The sequence below is a fragment of the Planococcus citri genome, chromosome 1 (assembly GCF_950023065.1).
Source record: "Planococcus citri chromosome 1, ihPlaCitr1.1, whole genome shotgun sequence".
Classification (NCBI taxonomy): Eukaryota; Metazoa; Arthropoda; class Insecta; order Hemiptera; family Pseudococcidae; genus Planococcus; species Planococcus citri.
Genome location: NC_088677.1, coordinates 61,686,007 through 61,700,343, shown reverse-complemented (window position 1 = coordinate 61,700,343; position 14,337 = coordinate 61,686,007). Strand labels below are relative to the sequence as shown.

Sequence of the window (14,337 nt, the reverse complement as noted above, 5' to 3'; positions counted from 1 at the left end):
AATTGCACAGTCTTTTTACTCGTCTTGGGCAACCGAAATCAATACCTGAACATCTTTTCCTTTTTTTTATGATCATCATTTTTCATCTATCTTTGTATTCTTCGTATACCTACTCGGTCAAACTAAGAGATTTGCAGGTGTTTGCTGGAACACCCTGTAGTAATTTCTACCGATAACGAGTCGCAAAACCTGTAGTTAGTTACCAAAGGATACTCCAAAGGCTTATGAAAATATCTGCTCGTTCGCATGTACCAACCGATTTCTACCTGCTTGATAAATTCGAGCACAGCTTGAAGGAGGAAGGTAGGTAGGGAGGTAGAATAGGAGGTAAATTAAAACAAATTAAATTTAATTAAACGCTTTCAACACGACGGCTTTTTAATTTCATTTAATGCGAATTCGCTCCCTGCCTGGTATTTGCACTGCCTGCCTCTCTCTGTCGCCCTCATCCAGCACACAGTCTTTTTTTCCCAGCTCGTCTACGCTTTCTTCAATTTCACTTCCAATTCGACGAACGTATTATAATTTCTCTCTGTTTACTTTTGGCTGTATAATGCAGCGGAAAAGCTTGAGAAATAACCATTTGCTCGTCGTCTTCGGTGACATTTTACTCTGCATACTTTAATTTCTCTAACGCAAGCAATAATTTTTTTATGCTCGAACGTGCCAAACGAGAGAAAGAGAGAGCGCCACCATTTAAAAAATTGAATACACCGTTCAGATACCTCTAGAAGTACGCCAGACGCAAATATTTATCTAATAAATTTTTCAGCCTGGGCTTTGTTTTAAGTAAATTTTTTCCCTCGGGGAATTCGTTCGAGAAAATTTTACAACCATTTTCTCGGCTGACTTGGTTCGGCTATAATTAAATCACAGAAGAGAAAGACATACTTGGGGTAATTTTTTGGCAAATTTTCGCTTCGTAGAATGTCAAGGAGATCGAAGGTTGAAAGTTAAACCACCTAGGGAAAATTTTCAAATAACGGAGGTAAATTTTCAAAAATAAAATAAAACTTCAATAACGTGCATAAAATTTATGACGTCAGCGAGGAAATTTTTTTTACCGAGGAATTTATGAATAATTATGAACGAGCTGGAACTTTTTGGTAGACAAATTCGCTCAGTTAACCTAAATTTACAGATTTTGTTACGTAAGCTTTGTTACCACAAAAGGTGAAGAAAAGGGAAGACGAATTTCTAATTTTCTTTCATATAATGAACTAAAGATAATATTCAACTTGTAGCGGAAAGTTAGGGAATTTTTTTATGTACAAATTAACGAAGCCAAATTCATGGCGTCTTCTAATTAGGAGTAGGTAAGTATTAATTTCCAAAGTGAAAATTGTTGGAAAAATGAAATCGCATTGAACATCTAAACGTAGAGAAGAGCACAGAGAAAATAAACCAATAACTCGAGTAATTTCTGACTAATCATCGAGTCATCGCCATACTCACCTTTCTAGACCACAAAATACTCGGCACCGGGTTCCCGGAAGCTTTACACTCCAACGTAATAGATCCGCCCTTTCTAGCGGTCAACTGGCCATTAGAAGGCGTCGTTCGAATACTCGGAGGAACTGTAACACAAAAGCATAAAAAAAGAACACCTTATTAAACGACCTCGAAAAAGAAAAGGAAAAGGAGAAACGCTTATCATAAAAAACTAATAAAAATCTCACTCCTCGCGTACCTCCTTTCGGGTACAGTTCAATTTTTACACGGCTACTTTATTAGGCAATTTAAACAGCCGTAAAAACATTTTTCACCGGCCCGAATTAAAACGAAGAAAAAAATATAACTATTTAGCAAACTTTAAATTATGCTATATAAAAATAATAGAATTTTGTTATCTTACGTACGAAACAAAAAAAAAGACTAAAAATAGAATGGAAAAATTCGTTAACTGAAATTATTATTCGACTTTATTCGAAAAACACGAGAAGGAAACGCACCCTGGACAGAAAAATTATAACAGCCAATTGCCCCCGGACGAAAGGGGAACGAATTAAAAAACACGAAAAACACTTCGACCAAATGCTATAATGAGTTTTTTTTCTTCATTTTTCCTCGCTTTAGTGGGCTATACTATTTCAAATATACTTATTAAACGTTTTTCTCTTTCTTCTGTTGCTTTTCATAAAAAAAATAAAATACTAACATTATCTCAAAATATCTCAATGTTTGAATACTTTGAACGCAGGAAAAGTTTATTGCGTGTATTTTTTTTTCTCAAGTATCGAGAGTAAGTTTTTTTTTAGCTCGAATCCTTTCTATTTGCCTTTGTAATGTGGGCCGATTAAATTAACTTATACTCGATCGATTGTACGAGGGCATTGACTAATTAAAAATGCTTCTTTTTGTATGGGTGGATTTCGGAATTTTCCATTTGCTAGCAATTTGGCGTTTCGAGACCTCGTTCTAGCGCGGAAATTTTTCGCAAAATGAAGTTTATTCGAGTTGAATTTTTTCACTGTATGAATCAAATTTAATAATTCAACAAGAAGTATGTAGTTTGTAACAACACGCTTTCTTAGAAAAAAAAGGAATTGACAGAACACATCATCATAAATGACAACAAGCCAGATTGTAAGACAGTTTTTGCATTCTCACGCATTTTGCATTCATTCGAAAAATTGCCAGATTGTAAGAGAGTTTTTGCATTCACGCATTTAGCATTCATTCGGAAATTAATTTTTCATCCCTTGGTAGAAAGGTGCATGATTTTTATAAAATTTCAATTGCATAATTCACTCAAGCACCACTCCCAACTAATTTCGATCAATTTTTTTTGCTCGTAATATTTGAAAAACTCACAAATTTACGATCGACCGAAATTCAAACTAATCTGAATAGTACTTTTTTTATGTACTTAATTTCATCGAATCACACAGTTTTGGGAACTTCTTAAACGCTTCTCAGCTAACCTACCGGTCTAAAATTCATGATCAGAGAAATATTAATTCGAAATAAGTACATACTTACATCATACATGACCAATTTCAGCAAAATTAAAATTTTTTGATGTTTTTCATCGATGGTGGTGATGATTTATTTCAAAATTGAAAACTTGAAATATGATCAGTAATTCCGAATTTTGTTATTTCGCCCCATTTTCAGAATCTAGAGGAAAGATACCTACTGATCCAAAAACTTCATCATGACGGTTCTTAGACCACAAGCATAAATTTTCAATTTTTCATGCAATGGTTAATTTCAAAATCCCCGCTCAGAGCGAATCGCCATTTTTAATTAGATATGTATGCTAACAAGGGAACACTTTCAGGAGTCCACTTCCAACCTAAACGTTTCATCGATTTTTGAAAAAAACATGGCGTGAAACCTCCTACCTAAAACTTCAGCTACCCGAATAATTTTCCCATTTTTGGTAAATTTTTGAAAACTTGAAATTGACAATTTTCAGCAATTATTGTTTTTTCCAATTTCTAAAAAAAAAATGTAACAAATTGGTAAAAATGATGAATGAAATTTAGTCGTAATGCTATGTCAGCCCCCCCCCCACGAAAAGAAATTCGTCGATTGGAGCCATTCTAAAGCCTCCAGTACGATTTTCAATTTCTACAGAACTTTTAATTTTTTCCAGAAGATGTAAAAATTAATTTAAACGGCGAAACTTTTGGTTTACACGAATAGCTGAATCTTGCCCACAACCAGCTCCACCCCATCCGAATTTCACAATTTCCAGCCATTTTGGAGCCTCCAACGTGATTTTCGATTTGTAAAGAATTTTTGAACCTATTCTGGAAAGTGTGAAAATTTATTTGGGCAGCTCAAAATGAAGTTGTGGCTTATTTCCGACTTGATTAACAAGTTTATCCACATTTGAGCCGATTTCCAGGCGGACCTCGAGTGTGTTTTTTGATCAGCGATAAGAAAAAAAAATAATACTCAAAGTGACAGCATGTAAGTAAATTAGCTGAAAAGAAGTTAAACTCGTTAAACTGGTCGAAAAATGCCAAAACTCTTTTATTTTTAGAAACCCAAATCTATTTTCACACCTTGTTGAGAAATTGAAAATTTCTAGAGGAATTAAAAATCATGCTAGAGGCTCCTGAATGATCAGAAGTGGTAAAATTCGGTTTGACGGAGTTGATATTGCTTTCACGACCAAGTTTCACAATTTTTACTGAAAAAATATAATTCATGTACATATTTTTTAAAAACATGAATTACCGAAAATACTCTCTTCTAAATTTTTTTAAACTGGTCAAAAATCCAAAAAATCAATTTGAGCGGCTAAAATTTGGGTTATGAGAATTCCAGACTACGTTTTTTTTCAAAAATCGCCGTCCAGTTCTAATCGGATGCAGACACCTCGAGAAGTTTCTTCGTCAGTATATTTTTTTCAGGCCTTCCACAGCCTGACAATTTTTTTTTTTTTGCTACATCCTTATCCAATCTGTATACTTATAGTGTGTATTTCAGATTCTGCGTCAGCTTGGACCGTTGACATTTTTCGTTTATTTTTGGTTAAATTTGTGTTTTAAAAAATATTATCTTCTCGAATTAACACAATAATTAGGCCAAAACATGGAATGTTAGTATTTTGTGAAACTGAAGGAATATTTTTAAATACACCGGTCGATGTCGATTTTTCGTTCCTTACGAAGGTACTTACTTCTAATTTCAAAACATTGAACAAATAGCCAAAAACTTATGAAATTTTTTAGAGTTTTTAAAAATGGCGATAGTTACCAAAAACCAAAATATTCCCCTCGTTTCACAAATCATATCTTTCGATGTTTTGGTACCAATAATGTAAAATATTTGAGAAGAACATATTTCAAAAACATGAATTTCATCAGTCAAGTCCAAATATCTAAATCAAGTGGGGAAAAAATTTCACTAAGTATTGAAAAATTATTTATTGAATGCCTCTTATTTTTTCAATTCATTTTATTCACTTCACTGCAATACATGAGTACATTCCAGTCTTTGCTTAGGTATGATTAAAAACATCATCATTTCATCATTTTGGAAAAAACCAAACTTTATTCATTATTTTCAAAATTTTTAACGTTTAATTTTCAAAATTCATCTTCTGTTTGTTATAATATACTCGACCAAGTTGAAAATAAGATAAAAACTAAGTAAGTAGTTTGAATTTTTTTATTGATCTTATTCCTGTCCTAATCTATTCCTTGTCTTTTTCTTCCGAGCCCAATTCAAATGAGCACCCTGTATTGATATGTATTTGATCAGTTGATACCCACAGTGAAACCTTGTCAACTCGTCGCCTCCGATCTGGCTGAAATTTTGCTCACTGGAAATTCTGCGCTTTCTCATGCGATTCCGGCTATAGCTGAAAAATTTCAGATTTTCAACTCGTGGTTTACCATTTACTCGTACATATATGAGAACCCTGTTAGTAAAATAGGCTATTTCAGTCATTTTCAAAAATTCGCCAAAAATCGAGAAATCAATTTAGGCGGCTGAAAATGGTTCTGAGATCTTAGAGACATAAGAGACATGCTTTTTCAGTGAGCCATATTCTAGCACGATCGGAGCTGACGAGTTGCAAAGGTTCCCTTGAAAGCAAATTTGTGTTATGAAAAAATAGCTCATTTTTTCAAAAATAAATTCTTTCAAGGAACCACCAGCTCCACAACAAAAAGGCACATTATTCAAACCACAAAAAACACCACTCCATCGTAGTGTACTCGTATCGCGAAGATACAACCCATATAAACATCCAATCAACCGCCAACATCAACATCGTCTACACAAGACGTCTTTCGGTCCTTTTTCTCGATAATTTTTCCATTTTCCGGTATCTCGCTTATTGGCAATAAATTAATCGTCGAGTTTGCTAAAAGCAGCAATAATTGTCAAACGGTTGAATACCACGTTACGTCATCTTGTTGAATCTGAACACGATGCCATACAAGTGAATTTCGACTCGGGACGACAAATGGAAATTCGAAGAACACCAGTCGAATCGACTCGTTCAATATAAATTGAATGAGAAAGATAGAGATGGAGAGGAAAAAAAGAACCACTGCAACCTTTATACTTTCTACGGTGCGTAAACAGCCCTAACAGCGGTACAGGAGAAGAGTTCTTTTGTTAAATCTATCGTGCAGTCTCATCGTTTATAAATCATTTTAACGCAATTTATCATCGCTTCGAAAGGCACTATAGAGAGAAAAAAAATGTTTTAATTAATTTATATAAGTTAACCACTTACTACACCAAATACCAACGTGTGTGTGTAAAGTTGATGTTTATTTTTATTTCGTCGAATAAAAAAAAAAAAAGCACGCTACGAAATTATTATATTTCATTGTACACGTTGAAAAACGCCTTTAGAAAACCGAAACATGTAGATAGTGTAAGGTAAAAGGAGAACCTTTTTATTAAATTACGTCACCTGATGTTTTAATTTAATAATATGTAATAAAAAAAAAAACGTTCAAGCGGAGTCTTCGATGTGGTATTTAGTTTTTTTTTTTTTTGAAGGGGTACGTGTCAGGACAAGGACACGCCGTCATATACAGCGTAAAATGGTCGTGTTTTTCCACCTGCAACCGACGAATATTCGTATACTTTTATATACGAAGTACGCTCGTATATGTTAATGACATAATGAAAAGCTTTAAGTAATATTTAATCGCGTAGAATTGCAAGAAGAAAAGTTGAAAGTTCAAAACAGCCTATATGTAAATAGCTGGTAAACTTTGCTATAGGTACTCGGTATAAGGATAAGATTGCGACATCAGCCAAACTATCTTACGAGTACGTATACCAACACCCTGCTCCCAAAGTTGAAGAATTTTACTCGTAAAGCCCGAGTAAAGGGAATACTTGGCGTAGTATACATGTAAGCAAGTATTCTATTCCACAACACTACACGTTGCTTTTCTCTCTCAACTATGGTTAAATTTATCGAGTTTGTTTCGGTTGCTGGGTTAGACCTCAGCTTACGCTAGTTTTGCGAAGCAATTGTAGCCCGCGTTCGCTTTCAAGACATACTAATAAAAACTTGATAAGGGAACATGGGCTAAAAAATTCCTACCATGGTGAGCTTTGAACTTGGAAGCGTCGCCGCCGCGCCGTGAAAAACAGGTGAATATAAGGAGATTAATGAATAGCGTGTGTGGTAGATGTGGACGTTGCCTACGCGTTTATTTTCACCTCACCCTCGAACTCCTTCCTTCCTTCGTCTCTCTTTGTGTCTAGCTACGTATAGCTTACCTATACCTATGAATGGAGTTTACGTTCGCGTTCGTTGTACGTAAAACCATATTTTCAAAAAAAGTCTATACGCTGCTGGTTTACGAATAGCAGTTTCATCGCGTGCAATAATTAATTGCCTAGGCCGTTTTCGAGTTTTAACCAGCGTTTTGTAGCAAGTGTAAAATGAAACGATGCGTTAATGATATGACGAAGGCGAAAGCGATGGCGAAACTATCTCCGGCCGTTATAGGCTCCGACGTCCAAAGAAATAATATTTTTTCACCTCGATTCGCGTTCGTGGTTCTTTCCCTTTTCACTCGCGATAGGTATATTCGTATTGTTTCGTTCTTATACCTAGCTCATGTGTTCACTGCTCATAGGGCGGTAGCAGCTACACAAAACAGTCTTACAATAGACAGACACTAGACAGCGAACAGGAATCGTAAATTTGGAATTATGACTCCAACAAATGCTTAACAAAACGGACCTGCCCAGTATTAACAGACAGATTTCCAAAAAAAAATATGGAGTGAAATGCGAAAATTTTGAACAACGGTAAATCATTGGAATTTCATGGTAATCATCTAAAATAAAATTCGTCGTCGTCGTAGTCGCGCTCCTTTACAGGAGGTAGCGTATACTTCCATCTATATCAGCAGGTTTCTAGCGTATCTGATAGTTTCTTTCAGGGTCTTACAGGGAGAGTTGGCCGGTGAGTTTGTTGTTAACATCTCCGATCGTTTCCTCCCTCTTGTAGTTCTTCCTTATCAAGAGGAAATTCCATAAGCATGAACCAAAGTTTATAGGTCCTGTGATTCAAGTTTGACCCTTCCGAAGCAATTTGACACTTGCGGAGAAAATTGAAACCTCACTGGTGATAAATTTGCGATTATTTTTGTGTGTATCAAACAGTCAATTGAATACACCAGGTGATGTTTCAACGAAAACACCACTCACTCGTGTTGAAGTAAAAATCTAAAATGTGGTCCACACCCTCGAGTGATCATTGGAAAAAATATCAAGACCTAATGAGAAATGTTTGGTAAGTTTGATCATTCCAAATGGAGGGTTCAACGCTATTGTATCTATCAGGGTGAGTCGTTTGAAAACTTTTTTCAAACTTTGATAGAGCCTTGAAAAAAATCATGTCTAAAAAACCTCAATAAGACGCGGAAAAAATGTCAAATTATCTGTTCAAAGTTTGATTTACCGGCTCGAACTTGAAGTTTTCAAAATTGAACAATTTTTAATGGTTTCATTTTTTCAAAATTTTTTCTTCAGTTTGGGTGATTCTTTGATGTTTTTAGTATACTAGAATTTATGATCGTTTTTAGGTCATTAGAAAAGTTCAAAGTTATTTTTTGCCAAATGCAAGAGTTACCAAAATATTTGCGATCATTTTGTACCTAATCATCTTCATTAAGATGGAAAAATTAGAATTTTAATATTAGTACGTGATAATGAGCATTAACAGACCACCTGACCTAAAAAAATTTTTCGATACATACAATTCTTCAATTTTTACAACTTTGAGCTCGAGGCAGGGGGTTAAATATTGACCAAAAAATTTGAATTTTTTCAACGCTTTATGGAGGTCATTTGGCGATGATTATTTGCTAAGTTCCATCATTTGAAAAAAAGTTGAAAAACGACCCATCCTAATAAAATAAAACTGTGTACACTCAAGTCATTGTCATAATTTCGGCTGAGCTTGATGTAAATAACGATAATACCACACGTTGGGTGAATCAGAGGTGAGAGGTGGACCTATGAAGTTACTTTCTGGTACTTGGAGCACAGACCGAGAAGAATGTGAACACAAAGGGTTAGATGGGAAGACAACTTCAAGAGATTTCTGAGGCATGAAATGTTTGGTAGATTAATACATTAGTAAGAAACAAGTAGGAGCGTTTGCAGGACCCGTTAAGCAATCTGAAATATTCAACATTCATGTGACGTCACCATGTGACAATGTGGTAACACAAAGAAATATTGCTGTGATATTTCCATGATATTGAAATTCCATACATCAAAAGTACATTATTCAGCAATGTCACTGAAATGTTGTTATGCGACATTGTGAAATAACTAAAAAAATGTATCACCATGACATTCTGTTTCAATCATTCGTTAACCTTGATTACAATTGTAGGCAACATTTACACTTTTTTTGTAGCCAATTTTTGATTTCCTATGGTGGTGAATTTACTTATTATCTGTTCATTAATCGTTTCATTCGTTGAGATTTCAAATTGAAATTTGTAAACTTTTCATTGGAGGTTGGTGTTCTTGGAAGTTACTTACTGTGAATATATTCTTGGTAAGATGTGCGGTCTGTACGCATTTAATTTACTTATTTATTTACATAATTTTGAAATTTTTTTCAAACATTGTACCTATTATTAATTGCTTTGGCGAAAAAAAAGTTATTTAGCGAATACAACACCTCCTATAAGCAAGAAGTGTAAAATAAGAAACGAAGCCGCTTCAATATAATATACTGGCAATCTATTTGTGAATCTACTACCATCAACCAAGCCACCAATATTCGTCAATGCACCATCAATCCAAGCCACCGATATTCGTCAATCTACCATCAAACATTTTACAGGAGAATATAATTTTGCAACCAGCTCGACTAGTAATAATATTTTTTGGGAAACTCGAATTTCCAAAAAATTTATGGTGGCTTCAGGTACAGCAAGATTCAGGGTATGCGAGAACGTTTACTGCAAGAGAAGACAGAAGAAAGACATCGCCTGCCTCATTTCATTCTGATCAGAACCCTCAGTTTTGATCCATTACGTAAGTTAGTATTGTATTGCTGTTGTAGGGAATCAATTCAAAATACATTTACAAGAAAGTTCTCGTTCATTTTGAGAATAGGAATCTTCTTCCATACAAAATATCAAAAATGTTTGAAACCTGGCGAGCGATGGCGAGAAAAAAACTGCATTTTCTATTCTTATTTCAAACATTCATGTAAGTAATTGGAACAAAGTCGAAATAAATTAAAGTTGCTGAAGAACTGTGTTAACATGGAAAACCTAAGACGATTGTAAAGTAGGCAAGCAAAAATATTAATTATTTCAGATCAGCATAAATATTGCTCTGCAGAAATTATAGGAATGAAGAAATCTAAAAATTTCAACACGGAAGTATTGAAGTAAGTATAATCAAGACCAGGGCCAAGGGTAATTCCTCTCGCATGTAGGTACGAGCACTAAACACCTTTAAATAGCATTACAATACCTTCGTTCGTTTCCAAAAAAGAAATACATTGCTTGCTTGAAAACTATTAGCAAAGATCATCAAATCAACAAAAGATTGAAAACGCATGTAAACATACATGACTATTAGGGTATGCCGAAAATATGATACAGTGTGGTTGCCCTCCATCGCCTGTAAGGGATGCGTATACTTATCTCTATAGGTATTTTAACTCCTATACTGAAAGTATCGAAAATGTGCACGTAAGATATGTAGGTCAATGCTAGCGAACCTCGCATCTTGTGTGCTCCGCATCCTTACACGTCCTTGTAGCTAGCTATAGGAAGAGAGTACATTGACTCTCTTACAGATAGGTATGTGTAGGTGCGAGTATATGGTTCGTGACTTCGTTACTATGAGTGAACGTAGTAAAATAAGTTCATTCATAGATTTGTTATAGGTAGACAGAGGAAACGTATGTACTAATACACCTCTTAGGTAGGTATATAGGTAAGATGAATTCAAAAGGTACACTACCTTTACTCTTATAGTGAGAAATAGGGAAAAGTTTAAGTATCTTTTATAGCCAGAGATAGCTGTGTAAGATCGTAAAAATATTATATACGTTTAGGTACGTATATGTACGAGTACATAGCAATTGCGACACCAACGCCCACTCGAGTAGGAGGAATTAGGCCACTGGAGATATTATATATACTCAGTAGCTCGCGCCAATTCCTCAGTTAGAGTTGTTTCGTGGCCAGAGACGGTTCTCTATCAAATCTGTATTTTCAAGAGTATCATGGTACCCCCATGGTACTCAGCGTTGAGGACCACGTTCCACGTACTCGTAATTCGTGTTCTAGTAATTAATTAGTTTAAGTTTACTGGATCCGTAGATCCTTACGAATAAACAGTTTGATAATTTCTACATGTATCGCGACATGTTAGGATTAGGCAAAATATTACGTGTAGCCTCTTTTTAGTTAATGTCCCACCCTTGATTTAATAATCGTTATTATTAATTCATGTCAGCACTAGGTGGACAAAAGTGTACAGTTCTAGTAAGTATATGTACTGTAGTTAATTAATCAATGTAATCGATTAATTAGGAGACCAGATAGGTATTCAAGAGGAGGGTTTTTGTACCTATCTGTATTACATCGTATTCCAGTAATTATGGATGTAATATATTTATTAAGTTATTTTAGATAATAAATAACACCTAATTTTACCTCGTGAGTAATTCATACTTAATTACTCTCGAGCATGTGATTTAATCATAATTGTTGAATAAGTTGTAAAATGCTTTAATACCTCCTTATGTCAGTGTCTAAGCTGTTTTATAGACATTAATGTATGTAAAATTGCCGAAGCATCTATATGACATAATAAAGTTTTCAACTTGTAGAAAGGATTTTTATTTAATTCATCCGATTCTACGAATCAGTAATGTGTAGAGGATTTGGACAAAACTGTCAAATATAGGTCCTACTGAGTTAGCCAGGCAATCTATCGATCAAGTAGGTCAAGTAGGTCAAAATTAAAGAAGGGATAATTCTCAATACCTTAGGAGGGAATTATCATCATTCTCACCTATTGACAGTCGGTCCAGACCCCCCTATAACATTATTTTGGCGCCCTGAACGTGGAGCTCATTCGTTTGACCCCTTTTCATTTATGAAAAATCGTCAAGCAAATTGAGTTTCGGATCCACAAAAAATCTAATTTTTCGCCCCATCTGAACTGGAAAAAGCTCCGATTACGAGCATGGTTCAGACCAAAATTCTGTCTATTTTTTGCCAAACAAAAAATATTTTTGATCAATTTTGGCTGAAAATATTATTTCTGAATTTTATTGTGTGTAATTCGAGGTATTTTTGCATTTTATGACTGATACAAACGATTTATGCATTAATCACAATAGTTATAAAAAATTAATTTTATGCTTGTCATTTTTGATCATTTTATGCCATACGAGTTGAAAAATGATCAATAATGACCAAAAACGAGTTTTTTGATCTCTTCCGTGACGTGAAGAAGACCAAAAAATTCAAAACGCAATTATTACTGATTTTTCATCAAATTGTTGTAAAAAATGTGTCGTCTGTATTATTGCATTTTTCGACCTAAAATACTCAAAATGCAAGAAAAATTGATTATTTCAGTGTAATATGACCCCCAACATATGCATTGAAAACAATTTTGAAAAATACAGGATGACAATTTGTAGGCAATTTGATGAAAATCAACTCGTTATTTAAGTAAGTTACTGTCTAGGTCAATTGTAGAAAAGCTCAATTTTGCGATTTTCTCTCTAAAAATTATTTATGTACTTTTTCTACTCGCATAAAAATTTATAAGTGGAAGTAGGTACATAGGCCTACCTCTTGGTGTACTCATTCAAGTGAATTGGGAAGGTAAAGTACCCTCCAACCATCCGATTCTTTGGTATGGTTGAAGGAACTTATAGGTATCGCTATCTTTTACTTGTGAAACGAAAACATAGCGATTAATTTCCTGTGATTTGTGCAACAAGTAAAAGAATTTTTTGATCAAAATTTCAAAAATTAGGTTGACCTATTCTAACAATGGTATTGATTTTCACCTGTGTTTGGTTCATCTTGTTGCAGTGAGTTTAAGAATTATATGAAAATATAGTTCTATGACTATACAAAGCTTGATCTTTTTGGCTGGTATGATGAATTTTATAACCACGGAAGTCCGGGGCACACTCCCTGAGCCTGGATTGGTTGGCTTCCTTTGTGGATATATTATCATCATCACACCCATAAGATCCTTTGGAGTCCTTCGAATTAGGGATTCTATACTTTCATTGAGTGCATGTTGGATACTATACTCATGGAGGTCCGGAACACTTGACCGCCTAATTGAGATCATTTTCAACTGTATGTTCCTTGTTGAAAACCCTCATTTATGGTGGCTTGACCGCCTACTTGAGATTGTTTTCGACTACCTTTCTTAGTCAAAAAATCCTCATTTATGGTGGCCTGACCGCCTACTTGAGACCATTTTTTGACTACTTATCCAGAAGACCCTCATTTATGGTGGCTTGTCCGCCTACTTGAGAAAGTTTCCAAAAACAAAAAACTATCCTAAAACTCTCTGAGCCTGGATTGGTTGGCCTCCTTTGTGAGTATTTTACCATCATGCTATCTTTGATTAGCCTAAATTAGCCATGCCAATTCACTGCTCAAGATCGACCTCACACAGTACTGTCAATTTCTACCTGCGTTTTAGGTCATTTTCCCATTGGTTTTTATGACAAAAATATACTCAAGGGGGAACTATTGCAATTTCACAATTTATGCATGATTTTACCTCAAAACATGTCGCATCATTTTCTAAGAAACATTGATTAGATCAGTGTGTATTTGAGGCAGTATAGCATGTACCTACACCTCAAAATGACACTGTGTTCTAACAGTGAAAAGGAAATGAATGCACAATTGAGGCAACTATTTTGCATAGATACTGATTTTGTATTTTTTGCCTTTGTAAAAAATATTTTAGAGTCATGGGAATCTTTTAATTTTCATTAAAAATGCTATCTATATTCACTGCCAACGAGTGCATTAAAGGTGTTTGCCTATCACGAATTCAAACTCGGACCTATAAACCAAGCTTGTAGATTTGGAACGAAGACAAAAACGTCTCTATTGCCGCGGCAATGAACGTCCTTGAAGGTCATTACCGACCAACGCCTCTATTTTTCAGGTAGGTACGTATGCAACCTACAAGATAGGTATTATACGTATGTATTCGAAGAATCGTTGCTCGAAAGGAAGTTCTGCCAAGGCAATAGTCTTTTAGAAACAGTACAGCTACCGAATAATTTTTATGACCATCCGACCGCCCCTCCTTACCACCTTTAAAAAGAATACGTAGCTATGGTCATTAAACTGCACCAAG

At 34.9% G+C, this 14,337-nt stretch overlaps 1 protein-coding gene across 4 annotated transcripts in view; it reads right to left on the bottom strand.

The window, feature by feature from the left end:
• Window positions 1-14,337, bottom strand: part of LOC135833205 (neural cell adhesion molecule 1-like) — a 623,372-nt gene that overhangs the window by 29,186 nt on the left and 579,849 nt on the right. For all 4 annotated transcript variants that reach the window (XM_065346892.1, XM_065346891.1, XM_065346894.1 and 1 more), the window contains one exon: window positions 1,456-1,577. In XM_065346892.1, coding sequence (XP_065202964.1) covers window positions 1,456-1,577 — 122 coding nt within the window. The remainder of the gene's footprint in view (window positions 1-1,455; window positions 1,578-14,337) is intronic.